Source organism: Phocoena sinus, chromosome 3, assembly GCF_008692025.1.
Source record: "Phocoena sinus isolate mPhoSin1 chromosome 3, mPhoSin1.pri, whole genome shotgun sequence".
Lineage (NCBI taxonomy): Eukaryota > Metazoa > Chordata > Mammalia > Artiodactyla > Phocoenidae > Phocoena > Phocoena sinus.
This window is the reverse complement of record NC_045765.1, coordinates 1,000,074-1,021,523: the sequence shown is the minus strand read 5'-3', so window position 1 is coordinate 1,021,523 and position 21,450 is coordinate 1,000,074. Positions and strand designations below refer to the sequence as shown.

Below are 21,450 nucleotides of genomic sequence, written 5' to 3'. Positions count from 1 at the left end.
AGCTGCACCCCACCGGCCCTGAACTGGGGGTGCCGACAGCCCCAACCCATGTCCACGGCCCACTTCATGGAAAGATGAGCGGCCCGCCCGAGGCCACAGTCCAGGTGTCACTCCCGCAGGGGCGGGGGTGGCCTGGCCAGCCCCACCCACATGTGTGCAGACGTCTCTTCCTCGGAGCCCGGCAAGTGGCCTCTGAACCCTGGGACCCAGGGTCCCTCACAGTGCGTCTGCAGCTCTGACCAGGCCCCCCACCACCACCAGACCAGATCCCCCAAAGCCCCAGACCTGCCGAAGAGGGCCCGGGCTCCCCACACGGAAAGGGGCTCCTCTAAGCAGAGGGAATAACAGACACAGCGTGGGTTTCTAATCCAAACGCACTTTCTTTATTCAAATCGGTCAGCGGGGACGCCCTAAAGCCCCAAGCGCAGGAGATGGGCTGGCCCGGCCTCCTCCTGGTCCTTGACGCCAGAGCGGACGCAGGCGAGCGTGGCCCCACGGCGCACCTGCAGACATGGCCAGGCAGGCCAGTCGACAAAAGCAAAGAATAAACAAAAAACAAAACACACTCAGTAGATTTCTTCTTTAAGCTCCCAGAGTTTCTGGACCAACGAGTCCCAACCCTCAAAGCCAGGAGTGAGGGACTAAAAACGCCCCTCACCTCCACCAGTGCCGACAGAAACCCTGTTTTAAATTAAAAAATAAGCGAGTATACATTGTAGAAAATTTCTCTTAAAAATCTCACAATTTGTAAATGTATATTTTTTTCTTTAACATAAAAGTTTACAATATACGGTAAAATAAAGGCTCAGGAAAATAATTGCAAAAAAAAGGAAGAAAAAGAAACCTGAAGTTTTGAATTAAAGCTGAAGACTTTTTTTAACCCTGTTGTTGAACCAGTGACTTTTTTATTGAGCTGATGGGTTAGAGAAATAATACGTTTAAAAACTTCGGTCCAGATGCCCACAGCCACCGCCAGAAGCCCCCCACGCTCCAGTTGGTATTTTCCCCAAGTTTGTGATTGTCACGAGTTCACAAGTTTGAATCCTGGCCTCAGCCGCCCGACATCCTCAAGGTGCTGCGGCTAGCGTCGGTAGGGGTGGAATCCTTGTACGTTGTGGTTCTGACCGCGTCCAAAGCCACTTCCGCCGGCGGGGGGACCCCCCGAGCCGGGCACCGAGGGGCCCCCGTAGGAGGGGGGCTGCTGGCTGGGGTCTGAGAAGCCCTGTCCGAAGCCCGCCAAGTCCTGTCCGTAACCTGCGGGGAAGGGCTCAGTGAGTTGGGACCACTTCCGCTCCCACTGGCACCCATGGCCAGGGCCCTGCGCGGGGCAAGGCATGGACCCGGAGGGTGGAGGGCCCACCTGGGAGCCTCGGCAGGACTCTGGGCAGCTGTCTTGCACAGAAAGAAAAGCAGCTCTGAGACCCCTCGGACCCCTCGTCTGTCCCATCTGCTCTCAGCCCTTTTCCCCACTCACTGCCCTGCCCTCATGGCTAGAGAGGCCCTTGAGCCTGGAGACACAGATGATCTGGCCTGCCTTGGTGGACCACAGGCTTCTAGAAAGTTTGTCCTCGGGTGGACCACAGGGTGGACTCAGCACAGATTTCAGGATGGGAGGAAACGTGACAGGCCAGCCTGAGGTACAGGTACAGAGCTTGGCCCTGACGGTGCTGCCTGCACAGCCCCTCCAGGTTGGGCAGCCCCTCCTCCAAGCAGGAGCAGACCCACACCATGCACGGTGGAGGGGGCCGTCCCGGGGGCCCAAACGCCCACCGTGCTGCCCCATGGAAGGAGAGCTCGGGGCTAGCGGGGCGGTGGCCGGCCGAGATCCTTGCCCTGGCAAGGGCCCGTCCCCGAGGGCACCGCCGAGTCCACCCCCGCCCAGGATGGCAGAGGAGGCGACATCGTGGCCCGGGCGCAGGCAGTGGGGACCGTGGAGGAGGAGGCGCCACCTACCTAGGCCACATCACTGCTCAGCCTGACCATAAGAGTGTAAACAAAGTGAGGGCCGAAGCCTGGCGGCTCTGGAGAAGAGGTACCCAGGCCTGGCAAGAGACGAGACCAGGCTGACTGCCCCAGGCGGCCTCGGCAGAGGAGCAGGGGCGGGGAGGGGCACACGCGCTGTCGCTCGCACACCCCCACCGGGGGCCGGCGACCCCACACCCGCCACCACCGCCACATCCTACTCCGGGTGAGGCGAGAACCCACATGCTCAGGGACCGCGGCCGGGCAAGGCCCCCAGGGGAACAAGAGCGTGCGGTGTAGGGGTGCTGGGGGCGTCTGTTCAGCGCCAGCAGAGCCCCAGGCCCACCCTGTCCCCACAGGAGCTCCTCTGATGGGTGCGGACCCCGGGCTCCAGCATCCACCTGGCAAGCACCCTTGGGGACGCACAATGCTGACGTCGCACGGCCCTCACACCCGCCCTGCGCCCTACAAAACCAGACACCCAAGGCGGCAGGGCCCACCGGGGCGCCCCCAGGCACAAGGCCCCGGACGTCTGCCAGCCGCGGACGCTCCTCCGCACCAGCGCCCTGGCCGAGACCCCAGAAACCAAGCGCCTGCTTCAGGCCCGCTCGAGCCTGGGTCTCTCGAGCTCTCCCCGCGGTGCGTGGATGCGGGGAGCGAGGCACTCACCGTACTGGCTGTACGGGAAGTCGGGCTGCGCCGACGGCGGTTTGCTCATGTCCGGGGCGGCCTGAGACGGAGGCGGCGGGAAGGCCAGAGGTGCAGCCCCCGGAGTGGCCGGTGGTGGGGGGACCCCCGGGGGGGCGAACTGATCCGGTGGGGGAGGTGGAGGCCCGTAGCCAAAACCTGCAGGCAGACAGGAAAGACAGACACAGACGCGGTGCTCGCCCTCAGGGAGCCGCCCAGACCACCTCCACCCAGCAGCCAGGCCTCAAGGACGCCCACAGGCCGGGCCCACAGCCGAGGAAACGACCCCCACCAGCGGCCAGCCTGGCAGCACACGCCTAGCGGGGCGGGGCCGCAGGCCCGGTAGCCTTGGGAAGGCGGAAAGTTGTGAGCCGTCCATGAAGGGCGCCCCGCTCTTCCTCATCAGAAATGAAACTGGCCGGGGGCTGGGCCGGGAGCAGGCGCCCCTCCTGTAAGGACACGCGGTCATCAGGTGGCCCGCAGGCCCTGGTCCGGGCTACAGGGCTGCACTGCCCAGTCCCGGGTCCCTGGCCACAGGGGGCCGCTGAGCACGCCGCCCCAAGGAACACGAGGGAAGGAAGGCAGAAAACACTTCCTGCCGGCCGAACGACACACTCAAGTGGCTGCTTGTTGGCCCTACAGGATCAGGTGAGGCACTTCTCTTTCCTGATGGACACACGGTCACCAAGTGTGGCCACACCCCCTCTACCCACGGTGCTGGGGGACGGAAGGCCCGCCCCAGCCCTCCAGAGGCGCCTCTTCAATTACAGCTGGGCACAAAGCAAGTGCATCAAGCCCCCTCAAGTGAAGCACGGAGAGCAGGTCCCGAGGGATTAAGGTGAGCAAGAGGGTGGGGGAGGGGGAGGGTCTCCGTGCCCGACAACTCCCAGCCCCCTCCCCCGCCACCCCCCAACAGGGCCCGCGGCCACTTACTGAACTGCGGGGGCGCGCCGTAGCCCTGGGGGAAGCCCTGGGGAGGGGGGAACCCTCCAGGAGGGGTAGACACGATGTAAGAGGTGAAGGGCGGAGGCGGCGGGGGGGCTCCTCTTCCTGCGGGGGGCGGTCCGTAGCCACCTGGAACACAGAGAGCAGGATGAGGGCGGGCAGAAGCCCCCAGCCCCATCCACCAGTTTCACACCCTGTTCTCTCCATCTCCTCCCAACAGGGACTCACCGATCGCCTGTCCTGCTGGCACCCACATCCCTGCAGGGAAAACAGAGAGGGGTGGGTGCTGCGTCAGCGCCATGGCGTGGACGGGGGACCCCCGCCCCCCGCGGGACCTGGTGTCCTGATGCATCACGGGTGCAGGGGAGACGTCAGAGGGGAGCCTTCCTTGGGTCGCATGGCCCCAGCCCTTCCAAGCAGCCCCTCGGTCGGGAGGGCGGGGACGCCCACAGAGCAGGGACTCAGTCGCATGTGTGGGACTCAGGCTGGGAGGCAGGAAGCCAGGGCGGCCTCCGGCCAAGCGCTGGTTCTTCCCCTGCTTGTGGGTGTGAGGGCACCTGGTCTCACTAGACGGTCCCCTACAGCCATGGCTTGTTTCGCAATAAAAACCATTCTAAAAGCCAGCCCTGGAGAGACCAGGAATAAAGCCTGGAGCCATGCAGAAACGGGTCTATGAGCTTGGGGGAGCCCGGTGCCCTTCCCTGGACAGTGTCCTTCTCTAGGTTTCTAAAGGGAATGGAGGCTCCTGGATCCTGGCTCGGGGCCCCTGGCCACCCCAAGCCTCCCCGCAAAGCTGTCCGTAAAAGCTCTGCCAGCCCCACACGGAGGGCCCACAGCCCAGGGAGCTGGAATAGACCCAAAGGGCTCAAGAGGCAGGACTCCATGCTTCCTCCCTGCTGGGTGGAAACCCCGCTCTCCCCAGAGCCTCCGACCAGAGCCTGCGAGACAGTCAGCCACGTCCATCTCCCACTCCGGCCTTGTGGCACCTGCCCTTGGAGACACATCTCCGACCTCTGCCGGAGGCACCAGCCCAGCACTCCCAGCGCCCATGGGCGGCAGACGGGACAGACCCACCCAGCCCTGGACAGGGAGGGGCCCTGGCGCAGGTTGCGGCCCCCACAGCCCGCGCGCGTGCCAGTGGGCGCGTCCCAGCTGTGGATGGGCCCGTCGGGAGGGACGCCAGCCTTACCTTGCGGGCCATACCCCTGCTGCCACGTGGGCGGGGGCTGACCTGCCCAGCCGTTGGCGGCACTGGGCACGACCCGGCTGCCCCACTGGCTGGCCCCCGGCTGGCCTGGCGCTTGGCTTTTGCTGTCCCGTGGCTCGGCCCGTTTAACTTCCACCTAGACAAATCGAGCTCTGGTTTAGGGAGATGCTGAGGGTCTCAGACCCCCTTCCCTTCAGACACACCCTCAGATAACTTACAACTACACTTAGCATCTTATTATGACTTAAAACTAAATACTTAACTATAAACCTTATTTAGGCCAGTAACTTTTTTTCTTAAAAAAGTTTTTATAATTCTTTTGTCTAAAAAATGTTTCTCAGGTACAACAGATCCAGCTGTAAGTCACATGAAGCCCCACCCACTGCAGAGCAGGGCTGAGGGCCAAGAGTCCGCAGAGAGTTCTGTGCGTGACAGGGGCCTTTCAGTCAAGTTAAGGGTCAGTGTCAACCCAGGGTCACGCAGGTCAGGCTCAGCCAACCATCGTGGCCCTCCTCTCGGCCCCCCCCCCCCCCCCCCCCCCCCCGCCAGCCTTGCAGGCCCTCTCCAAAGCCCCCGCCCTGCCTTCGCCCTTCAGCTCATACCTGAGAAACACAGTTGGTTTACTTAGGTTTTTTATTTAAAATGTCTAATGGAAGATAAAGACTTACCTTCCCCAGGCTAACGCTTAAAGAATCTCAATTAACTCAAAATAATGTCAGAGGGAATGGATGTGATAAGAGAATCTTACATTACATCTAACAAAAAAAGTAAACAAACATGCAATAAAATGGACATTTGAATCAGTAAGCAATCTTCATACTGTGTTAGGTCAGCAGCCCAGGACCCTTCCGCTTTTGGACGTGCCAGGAGCCACAGCATGTGGAGGGTGGGACAAGGGGACGGAGGTACCCATCCCACCAGGCCTAGCCCCGCCTACACAGCCTTTCCAATGTGGGCCGACTGACAGCAAAGACCCCCGATTCCAGGGCTGCGTTAGCCTTCTAGAATCCCCAGTTACTCTTGTTTGTAGGATAAATTTTAGCAAGGAGAAAGAGACAATGAATTCACTTGGAGTCGTCCTTGGGGTCTCACAGCCTGGTGCGCCAAGCATCCTGTATTCAGAGTCCCATCAATTCTGCCTAAAGGCGTTCCTGGGAGAGGACAGACAGGCAGGGGACAGAGGCACAAAGACCCCACCTTCCGATGCCCCGAGGATGCTCCATGGACAGGAACAAAATCCCCAGTAGCTCAGGGCGGTGCGAAAGCAGGACCAGAGGACCCATTTCAAAGAACTCAAATTAATGAGTCTTCACACTTTCCTTAAGGGAATTTAGTTCCTGCTTACAAAGCAAAGCAGCCCTGTGATTTAAGAAGTATATATATTCTTTTAGTCTTCCTATTCTGCCCTTAGCTTTTAATTACACGTGGGCCCCAGCCCTTCGAGACGGGGCTGGAGCTGGACTCTGCCCCTGGGAGCAGATCCGTGCACTGAGCGGGCCTCTCTGTCCCTGAAGGAGGACCTCACTCCTCCCCAGTTGTAAACGCCACAGGACGTTAAAACATGGGACACGGGCTCTTCTGAACGTGTGTTCGTAACAGCGCACACCCTTGGAATCTGCAAGCTAACCTTAAACTAGGAGCGTCAGTGAACGTCTCAAACTGAGAGCGTGACTGTGTCTCCTGCACAGTCAGGTTCGCGTGGAACTGAGTCAGCCGCCCATCTGTAAAGCGAAGGGGCGGGGGGGCGGGGGTTGCCCCTGGGGCCAGACTCCCTCCACGTCTCAGCCGACGCAGGGCTCCGGCAGAAGGGCTGGGCTTGCCGAGGGGACGAGGACAAGCCGAGGGCCTGGGAGGGGCGGCAGCCTGGCCGACTGCACAGCCCCCCACCAGTTACTCAGGTGAGAGCCGAGTTCTCAGCAAGCTCAGGGCCGGAAAATGAGGGGTCGGGCCACCTCCCGAGAGGCTCCCTCCGTGGCAGCAACACAGTATGAAGATGAAACACCAGAGGTCACTTGACTGCATGGAGTTAAGAACTATCAGGAGCATGTGGCCGGTACCGAGTTCACAGTAAGTGACCCAATTTGAAAACCAATCCTTCAGGATGTTTACGTTGCCTTCAGTTTTACACGGAACCTGTTCTCAAAGGTTCACGGCCGGCACTTTACGGGGCCGGCGTGGGACGGGAGGGGAGGGGAGGGGACACACATCTGAAGGAGTGGTCACTGAAACCAAGCCTGAGGCAACCCGTGACTTCACTGGACGCCAGCCTGCCCGCCCCGCCGGCCGCCCCCCAGGGGCTCTAGAGCCAGGGGCTCCCAGAACCGGGTCCGACCCCCAGCTGGGGGTCCCGGGATGACTAGCCCGGCCCTCCTCCTGTCCAGGGATTTCCTCTCCAGTGAAATCCCTAGGTTGCCTAAGACTTAGTTTGGTCTTAAGGTAAAATAAAACTACAACTACACACTTTTTTGCCCATGATGTCGTGAAAATGCATGTTGACAGCCTGGTCCACTGATTGTTCGTCCTCGAAAGTAATAAATCCAAAACCTAGCCAACGACGAAGAGTGAATCAAGGTAGCAGGGTGTTGTGACACAAAACAGGGTGATGAACAGTATTAGGGACGGGCCGAGGGATCGACCGAGGGTCTCAGCGAAGCAAGTGTGCGAGGCTGTGGGGCGCGAGCACGCCTCAGCCCAGAGGCCGCTTCCTCCACAGAGATGACCTTGGAGCCACAGGGGCGCATGTTAGCAGCCGCCCGGACAGCAGGGCGCTGAGGGCCCGGCTGGCGGGCAGCCCCAAGTGTGTCGTGGGTGCGCTTCTGCTTTTCTGAAACCCAGGGTCCTCCCCCTCGGCTGGCAGTCGCTTTGCAGCTAGTGCTGACAGCAGCCGTACACTGTTCTAGCGCCTTAACAGAGGTACGTCTCTACCAGTTAGAGCCTCGCCAAGCTTGCCCAACGCTGTTGGGTAAGCCCGAGGAGTCCTGCCAAGGTAACGTACGTATGTATACAGGTGTCTATCTATACGTAGCTGCATAAATACACAGAGATACAGGCCACAGTGGGTTCCAGCAGGTCAAACACTGCTGTCGGCAGCAAGAGCAAGAGGCACCATGTCATCAAAAGGACAATTTCAAAGGGAAAAACAATTTAGCGTTTCCCAAACACAAGAGAGTGCAGTATAAACGAAGTTTGCTGGTCTGGTGAGCGCGGCTGCCTGGCTAGCGTGGAGTGTCCAGCCCTCAGGCTGCTGCTCTGGCTCCCCAGGGCCCATCTGTGCTGAGCACTACAGGCCCCCCACGGCAGCTGCCGGAAGACCCCGAACAACAAAGGACAGGCCAGGGGAAGGGCCAGGGCCCAGAAGGGGCGGAAGATGGGTGTGGGGGGAGGGGCACGGAGCACCGCGGGAGGTGGACGCAGGGGGCGGGGGCAGCCCCTGGAGGCAGGGGAGGGAGGGCCCAGGAAGGAGCAGCTGCCTCCAGGCCTCTCAAGCTGAGCAAAGAAGGATGCGGGAGCACAGTTGTGTGGACCGTGTGGAAAGACTCCTGGCAGAACTGTGGTGGGAGAAGGATGGAGGAGGGAAGGCAGCTCAGAACGGTAGGCGGCAGCCTCTCAGGGAGGCGCGCCCTCTCCGCACACGCGCATGCCTGAGCGTGATACACGCACACAGGACCTGCACACGCCCGTGGGGAGGAAATGTGAACAGACCAGAGGAGACAGGCCGCAGTGGCAGGCACGCAGGAGGGCATGAGGGAGCAAAGGCAGCGGCTGAGGTGTGTGGGGACTGAGCCCGGGGCGGGGACGAGGAGCCTCAGATGGACCGAGGGACAGGGAGGGAGGGAGAGAGGGAAGGAGGGAGGGAGGGAGGGAGGGAGGCTTCGGAGAAGACTCAGGAAGGAGAGAAAGTAGGGACGAGCTCTCAGGGAGCCCGCTGACCAACTGCTGGCTCTGGCGCGGCTCCCACCCTCCACCCGCCTAGCACTGGGGGCCGCGCGGGGACTCGCCAAGCCCCACGGCGGAGGATGATGGCAGGAGCTACATGGGAACAGGGCCGAGGGGTGAGCCCCGAGCGCTCTCCCGCAGCCCCTCCTGCCCAGACCCCGCCCCGGCCACCTGGCGCCCCCGGGCCCGGGCTGAGGACCACAGGCGGCCCACGGGGTGACTAAGAGCAGCCTCGGGACCCCCGCATCCCAAGGCGTCCCAAGATCAGAGGCAAATGGTGGAACACAACATGGGTGATGAACGGCATGTGAAAAAGTGAACGTTTTCTCCAAGTGCAGGAGTGTCTGAAGCCACAGGGCTCGCGGTCCTTAGAGTGCAAGAGGCGGTGAGTCGTGGGGAAGGAGCCCCGGGGCGGGGCTTCTAGGGATGCGTCTGTCTGTCAAGAGGCGACATCACCGCTGAGGAAGCGGAACAGAAACACACTGAAACTTCGTTTACACCCCACTGGAGCAAAGCCCGCTCCCTCCTCTGACTGCGGGACTGGCCTGTACCTGTGTGATATAATTTAGCACCTGGAGAAAAGAAATCTAAAGAGATATCGTTAATCACAAACAATTCACAGAGAGAAAAGGAAAAACAACTTACTTAACATTACTGTACTTTACTATGAAACACTTAAGTATGTCACTAAGCATGTACGTCTACATTAAAATTAAGACTAAGACTTAACAGCTTAATCGACATGAAGTGAGGATACGTTACTTAATCACGGAGGAAGGAGGATGAGGTTCAAATGGCAAACTATTCTCCAGCATGGCGGGCGCATGCTGTGGGCGGCGCCGGCCACGCTTGGATGCCTCGAGGGGCTGGGCAGGGGCCGCAGGGTCTGGCGCACCTAGCTCACAAGGCCGGCCCAAAAGCGGTTCAGGAACCAAAACAGGGACAAAGGCAGGGACAAATAGCAGCAGCCAGGGGGGGAAAAAAAAAAAAGAAAGAAAGAAAAACAAAGGGCATGGAAATTGGGCGCCCAGTGTCCCAGCCCCGCAAACCACAGTGGACGTGCAGGTGGCGGCTGGGGGAGGCTGGTGCGGGCGCGCTGGGGCGGCTCCTTGCCCTCCTCCCACCCGCCCCGCCGACTTAGGGGACTTACGGAAAAAAGAACAAGAAAAGAAGAAAAAAGCATGGGATGGATCAAGGGAACTCCACGTTCAAGCCGAGCTGGGGCAGACCTAGCCTGACGACATGAAATGAGACTCCTGACTTCGCTGGAGTGAACTCAAAACAGGAGACAGTCGTAATTGAGGAAGTTCACAATTTAAAAGAAAGACTAATCTTTCGGGACACCCTTAAAAACATAAACCATGTTGAAATTCATGCCAAGTTGTAAAAACTTCAAAAGAACGAGCTTAAAAAAAAAAAAAAAAAAAAAAAAAGGTTGTACCGCCTGCCCTTGGGAAGCAGACAGGCTGGGGCTGCGTGGGAACGGACTTCAGTCTCCAAACCACCCTCTCCTGAGGCAAGGCTCGCTACAACCACCACCTAATTGTGAGATAGTTTGCCATCTGAGGGGAAGGCCAGGGACAAACTCCCATCTCTTTTACCTCGAGGCCTCTGCTTTTCCGCGTCGTAGATCATGACCACTTCCGTGACCTGGAAGGGAGATGGGCGTCTGAGGGCCCAGGTCTGCAGGTGGCACAGGCACATCTGCCTACAACACTCCCGGCCCCCGCTGCCTGGGACTGCCTGCCGAGTGCAGGAAGTTCCGAGGCAAAAGGCCAGCTTCCTGGGCTCTGAGACACACGGGGCCGAGAGCAGGCCGAGGGGTGCTCACGGGGCAGGGTAGGTGGCGGGTCACCAGGGGCCCAGGCCCCATGCTCCAGTAGGGAGACGAGAACCAGGACCTCCCACCCGGGATCAGAGTCCCCGGCCTGGCTGGGCCACCACGTTCCCTTCCTCGTCCGCTCCGCACAAGTTCCTGCCAGGCCCTGGGTACAAACAGGTACCACCAGGCAAGCACGCTGCAGCCGGGGCACACGTGGCCGGTGGAAGCCTGGGGGGACTTCGTGTCTCTGCTTCGGATGAGGGGACAGCCTCCCAGCCCACTGGCCCCCTAAGCCCTGCCTGTGTCCTGTCTGCCCCGCTAGAACTCAGCTCCCCAAAGTTTTTTAGCCTCTTCCAGAAAACAAACCCACCCGCCCCCCATCCTAGGGGAGCGGGCGGAAGCCTCACCCAAGCCCAGCCCCTTCTTCCTGACACCATCTAGCGCTTCCCACCACAATGGCTACAACCGACCCGAGGGCCTTCCAGGAGGTCAGTCTGCCCCATTTACAGTAAGTCCTCTCCTGGGATGGTAACTGGCCACGCAGGGAATGGATGGGGCTTTGGTCTGCTTTGTGCCAGGCTCAGCCTCCCCAGGACACAGGGCTGCGCCACTCCCGCCCTGACCGACCTGCTGCTGGCGCGGGGAGAACTCACCACTCCGAATTTCTTGAAGTATTCCCTGAGCTCTGTCTCACCACAATTGTGAGGAATTCCACCGACAAATATCTTATTTGATTTACTGTTATCACTCCTGGGTCCTTTCTGCTGTTTCAAGGAGGAGAAGATGGTTAGTTCACGTGGGGAAACTTCCTGACACTCCCCGCTGCTGTGCACGGTATGGCCTCTGAAGGTCGGACCAGACACCCCAGGAGCCCAGTGAGTCCAGAAAACCGCAACGGCCGCTGTACGAATGAACGCGTCCACCCGCCGACAGAGGATGGGGCGCCCCAAGCACGCCCACCCATGGCGCCTGCCAGCTCTGCGGTGTGGAACCCAGGGCTTTAGGAGAGGAGAACGAGTACCAGGGTGGCCTGCACAAACCAAACTGGCAGACCAGGCTCGCTTCCAGGGGCAGTGTGTAAGCTGGTGACGCACAGACGGTGGAAAGCTGGAAAGCTCTGGTAACTGAGGCTCAGTTGCCACCTCTTCCGCCTTCTGGCCCGGACCCCGCTCTCTGTGGACACCCCGCGCTGCCACCTCCTCCCACCCCCCCAGACACCAGCAGCTGGGGACGCAGAGGCTGCACTTTTGGGCGTGGGGGCAGGGTGCCAGCGGCAGGAGCAGGCGCGGAGGTGGGTACACACACGGCCGGCCTCCGCAGCCACGGGTTCTGCGTCCTTGGATTCCACCAACCGTGGATCAAAAATATTCAGAAAAAAAAACTCCACAAAGTTCCACAAAGCAAAACTTGAATTTGCCGCACACCAGCCAACTATTTACACTGTATCAGGTATCGTGAGTCATCCAGAGATGGTTTAAAAGTGTACAGGAGGACGTGCGTAGGTTACAGGCCATTTTACATAGGGACTTAAGCGTCTGTGGATTCTGGTCACCTCGGGGGTCCTGGAAGCAGTCCCCGCAGATCCCACCGAGGGACGGCTGTGTAGATCACTGATGCTGACCACTGACGAATCTGGGCAGTGTTTTATTTAGGTGTTCACTGTACCACTCTTTTTCTGTATTTGATATTTCCTAACAGAAAGCGGGAAAAATACGCCCTTGGTCTGAGGCCCCTGATGGAAATGCAGGTGCCCAGGCCCCAGCCCTGCACAGCCCCCAGGCCAGCCCGTCCAGCAGGGCTTTCCTCGAGGACAGGGCACTCCGGGTGACGGCCGGCCTGGCGCCGGGGGGCACACGTGGCTCAGATTCCCAAGGTGGGTTCTGAACTCAGCAGGCCTCCTCCCTGGAGGGGAGCAGTCCGCAGAGTGCTGAGCGGTGGGGGGTGGGGGGTGGGGGGCCAGGAGCAGTCGGCGCGGATACGACGGAAGGTTCCTAACGACAGATGGCTGTGAGCCGTCGTTTGCAAGGTAGACTAATAAGACACTTCTCGGTTACAAGATAAAAAACTTCCAACACCGAATCGACCCGAGCCGTTCTCAGCTGCTCAACCTCATGCCGGAAGCCCTCCTGTTGCTCAGTCTGAGTGAGCAAGGACCCAGGTCGGAGACACAGCTCCCCTCGCATCAGCGGCTGCGGGACACCCAGCAGGAACCCCCAGCCCCTTACCCAGCCTTCCTTCGGCCGCGTCCTCTCCGGCTGCATCCCCCGAGGCGTGCAGGGCTTTGGGTCGATCTGTTGGAAGTTTCAAAGGAGCAGTGGTGAACAGGAGGCTTGCTTCCCCCAGAGAGAAGGTGTGAGCAGCAGGGCCAGGGGCACAGGGCCCATCAGGTGGCCCGGGCCGCATCCTGGCCCAGCGCCCAGTCTAAGCTCAGAGCCTTAACCCCTTCAAACCAAGCCCACGGGAAAGCAGTCCTCGACACACACACCGCACAGCTCGGGCACAGAGGCACGCCCAGGAGCCACACACAACAAGACAGAGAGCTTTCCTCGGGGACCGGCACTCACGTTTCGGCCATCGAGGGTGTGTGGTCTGCTGGCCAGCACTGTGCCCACGCAGTTTGGGTCTTTGAATTTGACGAACCCAAAGCCTCGAGACTGGTTGGTTGTCTTGTCTTTCATGATCACGCAGTCCACGACCTCTCCATACTGGGAAAAGTAGCTGCGCAGCGTCTCTGCTCAAAGATCGAGACACACGCACATGCACAGCGGGGCATTAGGCAGGTCACACACTCCCAGCCCATCAGCCTGACCTGTAAAGTGTGCAACTAGGAACCTTTAAACTGGCTGATCCACTGACATGGGGGCAGCAGAGAGGGTGAAGGACGGGGTGCCAGGGAAGGGAAGGTGCACCCCATCTCCGCGGGAAGAAAAAAGGCCACAGCTAAGTAGGCAGAGCCAGCGGATCCCTAGCCCTCCTGGCTCCACCTCCACACGCCAACAGCCTCTGCCTTCAGAGCTGGCCACCCTCCCCGACTGTGACCATGACCATGGCCATGAAGCATCAGGACGAGATCAAGTTCCAAAGCCCACGATCATTCATCTCTGCCCCCATCAACTCCTGATCAAGTGCCCCTTCCCAGAAACCAAGACAATAAATAAGTCAGGAATTAAAGACAATTCACACAATCCAAAGACAGAGGTCCATTCGCACCTACCTTGGGTGGTGCTCCAGTCAAGACCGCCCACGAAGAGCTTCCTGCAATGCAACGAGAAAACATTCAGGGTCAAGAGGGTTCTGCCCTGGGAACTCCCCGGTGATCCAGTGGTTAGGACTCGGCGCTCACTGTCGTGGCCTGGGTTCAAGCCCTGGACGGGGAACTAAGATCCCGCAGGCTGCATGGCACAGCGCCCCCCGCAAAAAAAGAGGGTTCTGCCCAAGGTGCCGACCATCTGGCCTACCCTAAGGTGGTAACCCGGGGCACGACCATGGCCCAGCCTCATCAGTCAAAGGCATGAAAGAGGCCTCCAAGATCTGCCCACGGGGCGGGAGTGAGAGTTAGAACATCCCAAGTCGCATGTACACGCTGACCTCAACCACAGTAAGAAAAGAGAGACCGACGGCACCCCCTACCGTGCCAGTTTGGGAGCAGGATCACGGGGCAGCTTCCCAACTGCTCAGCAAACACCAAAGCTTTCCAAGTCCAGAGCTGAGATCCCACGCAACAAACTCGGACGACAGCGGGGATGAGGGCTTTAGGACAAAGCTGGGATATGCAGCACGTGATCACAAGTAAGGACCCACAAATCACTGGGGAGGTCCCTGGAGCTCAGACGTGGCAGGGTGGCCCGGGCTGTCCTTTTGGACAGGTGCCCTAGAATGTTTGAGAGGAAAACTTCCGGTGGCCTCCCTGCCTAGTGTCCACATAGTCCCAGGGCGGGTCCAGAACCCAGGAGCCTTCCACTGCCCGCCACTTTCAGGCTGGCTGGGCCTAAGTGAACGGAGAGGTGCCCTGTGCTGCAGGCTCCCAACCCGATCCGGGGCAGGTGTGATAGGGCAGGCAGGGGACGGGGCTCTCCATCCCACCTGCTGCCATGGGGAAAGGAATGACACCGTCACCCTCGGAACAGCACCCAGGCACTGTCCCCATCCACAGCCAACCCCACCTTGCTTGGCGTGAAGACAAAACAGCCCCCCGAGGCTGAGCGCGCTGAGCCCCCTGAGCGCCCGAAAACCGGCAGCCGGGATGCAAGGACAGACCCTTGCAGGGCAGTGGCCCTAGCCGCACTCAGGGGTCCCTCCCACTGCGGCTTTCTGCCTGGGGGAGAGAAACTCAGTGTGGAAGAAACAATTTCCCCACCCCAGACAGGTGGCCCCTGCCATCCTCAACATGCCCCCGTCCCCCGACACAGAGCGCGTTTCTGGATCGGGAGGCCAGCTCACACCTGGGCCTCGTGACCTTCCTGTCCTGTCCCCTACGCACCCCTGCGAGGTCAGACCAGGCTCCTCCTGCCTCCCAGAGACCCTGGGGAGTACAGCCCGCAGCTGTGCCCCACTGCCCCAGGGCCTGGCACCCAGGCAGGCAATGACCGAAGGGCCCTGAGGCTGGCAATGGACCGCCTCTGTGCCCAGGCCTTGGGCACAAGCACAAACGGGTTTGCTGTGGAAAAGCAGCTTGAAGAAACAAAGGAGCTGGAGCATTCTCAAAAAACCTGAGACAAACGCCAACTCACTTAGAGGAATACCCACCTCTGTTTAGCCTGCATGTGATCAGGACAGGAAGGTTGTCAGCCAGTCCCTCCAAGCAACCCAACCCCCGTGCCGCCGAGGAGGAAGGAACTGGTCTGACCAGTCCAGGTTCCAGCCCTCGTTTAAATTTCAAAATCAGACGTTAAGGGGAAAAGAGAGAGAAAGGCCATCACCTGTGCAAATTGACAAAACCGGAATCTGCCCTGTGTATTAGATGATGATGTGGTGTTGATATGTGCTTCCTGATTTTATCACTGTGCTGTATTTAGAAAATGTTTCTGTTCTTGGAAAACAGGACACACAGGAGCGTCCAGAGGCGCACAGGGCTGGAACGTGGCATGGAAAGCATGCAGCGGGGCTGGCGTGAGGAGATCGTGGCGACTGTGCCCCCGCTCCTGTCACTGCTCTGCGAGTCCCAAGTTATATAAACTAGGAGGCGAAAGCGGCTCACCCCTGAGAAGATGCCAGGAGCACAGCTGGCACAGGAGAGAGCTCTATGTGACCGGAGACCCCATGCCAGCGCTGTGCTGGGTGCTTTATATATTTCCTTTCCTCCTGCTCCCTGTCTGCAGATGGAAGGTTCCGGAAGGCCCAGGGAGACCTCGCTGACACGCGGTGGCAGGGACTTCGGGGCTCTAGGCAGACTTGGCGCCATCGCTGGTATCACAGCCAAACACACCTGCACAGGGCGCCGGGCTCTGCCACCCTGCTGCCCGTCGGGGGGTGGCCCAGACAGACTTGCTTGGCACAGATGACCTCAGGCCTTTCTGGGCGTTTACACACAACTCAGCAGTGAAGGGTCAGCTGACCCTGCGTGGCAGCCTCTCTCCAGCCCTTCCCTGCTATGAAGGGTGCCAGAGTCATCACTCAGCTGAAGCTGGAAACTGGGGGGCCCTCCCACAGACCCCGCCCCCGCCCCCAGGGGACCTCCTGGCTCTGTCACACCCCTTCCATCCCTGGAGACCCGAGAGGAGGTCTGCAGTCAGCGCTGGCTGCCGGGGTATGCACCCCAACTGCCGGATGGGATCGCTGCCTTCCTCCAGGAAGGGGTTGTGGCACAAGTGACCGGTGCTGGGTCTGGGAAACACTCACCCTCTTCCGGCTGCTGAATGGGAACCTGCTCTGGATGACTCCCCTGTCCTTGCTCTGGGTACTTTAGGGCAACTGTGTGGTATGTACACCAGAAAGTCAGGCTCCGGTGGCTTTCCCGGCCCAGGCTGCCCACGGCAGGCACCACATGCCGCGCCCAGGAGGACAGGGGGCCAAGGCCAGGACCCCTCACACGGTCCGGCAGGCGGCCCTCTCCTCGACAGCCTGTGTTCACGCCTTTCTGCAGCCAGGGAACCACCCCACTTCCAGCCCTTCTGCTGTGACAGACTGGACACCCCAAAGACAGTGGTCGGGGCAGGGATCTCACTCCGCAGGCCGGGCTTCCCTCCACCGGCCGGTGAGATCACCTCTCACAAACTATGGGGCCGCACAACACATGGAAAGCCTGGGCTGACCTTCGCTGAGCACGTGGGAGGCGCACCAGCTCCCAAAAGACACCACAGCCCACCAACCCCCGCCAGCCGGAGCCCCCCCAGACAGCGACCTCCGCCGAAACACAGCCGCGCTCCCCTGCAGGGGTGCCCCCAGTTCTAGCCTGGCCACCCTGGGAGTGACCTTGGCCGAGTCCCCTGACCCTTCTAAGCCTCGGTGTGCCCTGCCAAGGGAGGGGTCAGAGCTGAAGCTACAGAGGTCCAGCGCAACCCAGGGCAGGGGTTCTGAGGAGGAGCCCCGCACAGAGGGCAGCACGCCACCAGGTCCAGGTGCTGGGCCCACTGCAACGGCCAGAACCAGAAGGGAGTCAAGCAGAGCAGCCCCCAGCTTCACAGCCAACTGTACAGGCGTCCAAACAGTCCTGGGACACACGTCCTAACCCACGGAAGTGAGCGGCATGGACACACTGGGAACCAGGCCTCAAAGAGCAAATGCTCCCAAACAGGGGTCTCACCTGGACAATCCTGCCCCCAGGGGACACTGGACCACGTCTGGGGACATCTGTGGCTTCTGGCACCGAGGGGGTGGGGGCCAGGGATGCTGTTCCACACCCTGCAGAGCCCAAGACAGCTCCAAAATGCAAGAGAGAAGCTCCAGAGAAAAGGCCCCCCACCCCCACCCCTACAGGGCAGGAGACACCTCTTGCCCCACCACACAGCGGCCCCCCTAAAGGGTGCTCACGCCCACAGGCCTCAGGAAGCTCGGCCCTGCGTGCTCCCGGTCTACACCCACGGGGCCAGCCAGAGCTCAACGGAAGGCTCTCTGCGTTCAAAGCCTCTGCAAGTAACCATTCCAGAAAGAGCCACGCCCATGAGGGACCCACAGGCTCCACCCCAGGACCCTTCCAGTGCTAAGTCACCTGAGCCCTCATGTGCCCCCCCATCACCCACCTCCCGCGTTTCTGTCCTGAGCAGCCGTGCCCACACCTCTCTCCAGAGACCCAGTGCTGCTTTCCCTCCCCTCCCCCAGGTCCCTCCTCGCCCTGGGACCCTCCCCTCCCCTCAGTCACATCCAAGGGTCCCTGTCTCACCAGCCCAGGGGAACGCCAGCAGAACCACATCTGCCAGATAAACCCCCCCTCAAACTCCTCTCCGGCTCCATGACACGTCAGCTCCCAGAACCTCAGGCCGGGGACCCCTCTTTAAGCTGACTCTCCAAGGCCACGGAGGAGACCGGGACACAACCCTGACCGCTCCCTGGCCCTCAGCAAGGTGAGCACCTGTCCCGCCGGGCGGCCCAGGAGGGAGGACATCTGCCCGCCGGTGGCACCTGGCTCCACGAGGCCACACGTGACACCTGCTGCTCCTATTGGACCTCTGCCCTCAAGACCCGCCCCGGCTCTGCTCGGGCCACTGTGACAACCAAGATGACGAAAACATGAACTAAAAGCAGTGGCCTCACCAGCCCCTGTACAGTCCAGACGCAGGGAAGCTTTGCCTTCAAAGGCTCAAACTCAAAAGGCAGATCCCTGATGGGGCGGCACCCCAGGCATCCACCCACTTCCTGAGGACGCAGGTACCTTCGACAGTGGAGCCGCCCCTCTGGCCTGGGAGCCGCTCGGGAGGGGCTGACCAGACACCAAAGCGAAGGAGGTCTGAGGGGAGGGTGGGTGTCGTCAGCGATCAGTGAGACTGTCACATCCCCATAACACAGCTACCACTTCGTCTGAGCATGATGCACGCTCCCACACGGTGACCACCCCAAGTGGGCAACGGTGGTCCCCCCCCCACGGGAAACTCCAAGAGGGCCCATCACCAGGGAGCCGGATGAGGTCACGAGCACTGAACTAGAACAGCCACACAGAGTAAGGAAGTCAAGGTGGACCCGGACTTCCAACAGCAAACAGAAACAAGCCTCCCACAGAAAACAGAAACTGACCAATGTTTTGGGGCAAAGCAATAAAGTTTCTGGGACACCTGCCATCTACAACTTTAGAACCCAGGTAACCTGGGTGCATTCACCAGGGTGGCAAGGGGAACGCGGCCAGGCAGGTCCCTGATCCTGATCCTGGTTCTGCTACTTGCTCTGCGGCCTCCCCAAGCTGCCTATGGGTCTGGGGTGGGTCTGCGGTGCCAAGCTGGTGGGACCCTATCAGACCCAGCCTTGGATCCTTGCTCCACCATCTCCCAGGGGGTTGGGTACAAGCTGTAGGGTGAACCGCCAGGGACCCTGTCTGGCCGTCTCCTCGAGGGCACACCGAGGGGCAGGCCTCTTGGATCTGGAGGCACCCTCCTTCCCAGGCGAGAGAAACGGCAGCCCAGGCCTAAAGAAGTCAGCCTCTTGCCGCAGAAGGCTTGGCTGTCAGGAAAAGAGGCCCATGTGGCTGTGGAAGACCTGCTGCCAGCTCCCTCAGGGTCCTGCCCCTTTCGCCGCAACTTTCTTTCTGCCCACATCCTAGTTTCCAGCGGAAGCGCTGCAACTTTTCACTTACCCGACACACAGCTCAGACTTCCAGTGGCCTGTACGTCTTTCCTAAACAAAGGCAGGCTAGGAGCTACACGCCTTCTTTCTGGTTCTCTAAATGCTGGTGGGGTTCTGGAGGTGGGGAGCTCACAAAACACACTTTATGCTCCTATGGTGTAACGTGCTGCTGGAACCTGGCAGGGGCTCAGTGAGGCCAGCCACCCACCAGCCAACAATGACTTACTCACCAAATCAAGCGTTTTGTAAACACCACATCTGTTCAACGCTAAGTGCTCGGAGAAATGTACACAAGGCCTCGGAAAGCCAGCCCAGGCTGTTTTGCCATCTCCGCAAAAAGAATTTAACTGTAAAATTACGCTGATGCTGTAGAAACCAGTCTCTGCAAAGAAAACTAGACCAAACCCCTAGACTAGGGCAGAATGGGATATCCTAGCTCCTGTGGGATCACTCTCCTCTCCAGCTCGTTTAGCATTAAGCAAGACTATAATTAAAAGGGAAACTTAGCTATAACAAACCTTCTCTCACTAACAGTTGCACCAAGGAGAAAGACCTCAGGAGCAAGCCTGTCTGTCCACCTCCCAAGTTTCTCTTTCTCTTTATCTTAAACCCGCCCATGGGGGTTAGGTGGGGGCTGAGCAGGAAGGGGCTCCAGCAACATACAAAACAACAGTTGCAGGACACCCCATCAGGTGGCGCAGAGGCGCTGGGATGGTGGACACTGCGGGGTGCGCTGCTTGCAGACCGGGGACGGCCCCCCATGACCTTGGCCCTCGGGCCTTCGGTTTGCGAAACTACACTTGGGAGGAGAGTAGATGTTGGGAGTGGGCACTCGCCGAGTCCCGAGTGGGAATAAGCTGGGCGGCGGCAGAACTGGAACCCCCCCAACACCGACCGGGCCGCCACGTGCGCTGACCCGCAGGTTCGTGCACGGGCTGGGGGGTCCCTGGACCCACAGGTTCCTGTTCGAGGTCCCCGAGGAAAAGCACAGAGCACGGGGGACGGTTCCGCCCCCCCCCCCCCCCCGCAGCCCGCGAGAAATCCAGGCGCGGGGGCAGACAAGGTGCCTCGGACCCCCCCCACACCCCGGGTTCCCGATCGAGGGTCTCCCATGCGGTAAACTCCGGCTCGGCGGCGGGTTCTCCCCCAGTCAGGAAACAGCAGGGACCCCCAGGTGAGGCTCGGGGTTCCTGGCCAGGAAGCGACGGGGCGTCCGGACCTCCAGGACTCCCCGGATCCCCCGGTAGAGGTTCGGCGTCCCCGACCACGAGGCGGTGGGACACCCGGACCCCCAGGACTCCCCGGATCCCCCCGTTGAGGCTCGGGGTCCCCGGCCACGAGACGGCGGGGCGCCCGGACCCACAGAACTCCCCGGACCCCCGGTTCCCGCTCGGGGTCCCCGGCCACGAGGCGGCGGAGCGTCCGGACCCCCAGATCCCCCCAGGGGCCCCCGACCCATCGCGCCCCCGGGCTCCCGGCCGCCGGCTCGGCACGGCCCCGCGGCGTGACCTTGACGGGCCGGGCGGGTCTGGGCGGGGGCCGGCCGAGGCGGCGGCGCGGGCCGGCGCGTCCTCACCCGATCTCGTCGGCGCCCGAGTTGTTCATGGCGGCGGCGGCGGCGAAGGCGCTCGGCGTCCGGGCCCCCTGGCTCGCTCCCGCCTCCGGAAGGTCACTGGCCCCGGCGCCCTCCCCACAGCCGCGGCCCGGATCTGCGCAACGGCGGCGGCCGCGCTGCCTCCTCCCCTCAGCGCCAACGGTCACCGCGCGTCCCCGCGCCCGCGCCGCCGCCCTGCGCTCGCCCGGGCGCGCTCCCGCACGGGGCCTCCGGGGGCGGAGCCAGGGGTGCGCCCCGTGTGCGTGCGTGCGTGCGTGCGGTGGGGCCCGCGCCGCCGCCGCTTGGCCGCCGCGCGACGGCCTTCCCCCTCGGCGACTGCAAGCGTCGCCGCGGGGCGCGTTGGGAAGTGGAGTCCCGTGCGCCGGCGCCGGCCCCGCCCCGAGGAGGAGAGCGCGCGGATCGAGGCGCGTGCGTGCGCGTGCTGCGAGCGTGCGTGCGTGCGCGGCGGCGCGGGGCGCGTGCGCGGCCGGGCGCTCGGGGCTAGGCACCGCGGGGCGCAGGCGCGGCTGCGGCTTCCTTGTTCAGTCTCGAGTGCGGGGCGGGGCCACGCATGGGGTCAGCCGTGGG

At 61.1% G+C, this 21,450-nt stretch overlaps 1 protein-coding gene across 4 annotated transcripts; it reads right to left on the bottom strand.

The window, feature by feature from the left end:
- Positions 1–356: 356 nt before the first annotated feature.
- DAZAP1 (DAZ associated protein 1) lies at positions 357–21,121 on the bottom strand. 4 transcript variants are annotated; one of them, XM_032625383.1, is made up of 12 exons: positions 20,845–21,107; positions 13,774–13,814; positions 13,124–13,290; positions 12,785–12,850; positions 11,213–11,320; positions 10,339–10,387; positions 7,263–7,345; positions 4,784–4,937; positions 3,823–3,852; positions 3,583–3,723; positions 2,632–2,808; positions 357–1,254 (listed from the first exon to the last, which is right to left on the bottom strand). In XM_032625383.1, exons 1-12 carry the CDS (start codon positions 20,871–20,873, stop codon positions 1,082–1,084), a joined length of 1,218 nt encoding a protein of 405 aa, XP_032481274.1. In that variant the 5' UTR covers positions 20,874–21,107; the 3' UTR covers positions 357–1,081. The 4 variants fall into 4 exon arrangements, with proteins under 4 accessions (XP_032481274.1, XP_032481276.1, XP_032481273.1 ...); XM_032625385.1 differs by lacking the exon at positions 20,845–21,107 and adding an exon at positions 14,190–17,749 and having other exon boundaries at positions 11,213–11,323; XM_032625382.1 differs by having other exon boundaries at positions 361–1,254; positions 11,213–11,323; positions 20,845–21,106.
- Between the last annotated feature and the right edge of the window lie 329 nt (positions 21,122–21,450).

Bases quoted from the DNA above. Each gene is read 5' to 3' on its own strand.
- DAZAP1 (XM_032625382.1), bottom strand. From the start codon at position 20,873: ATGAACAACTCGGGCGCCGACGAGATCGG. The intron at 12,851-13,123 runs GTGAGTGCCGGT...AACTTCCAACAG, and splicing joins ACACCCTCGATGGCCGAAAC to ATCGACCCAAAGCCCTGCAC. The intron at 11,324-12,784 runs GTAAGGGGCTGG...TCCTTGAAACAG, and splicing joins CGCGGCCGAAGGAAGGCTGG to CAGAAAGGACCCAGGAGTGA.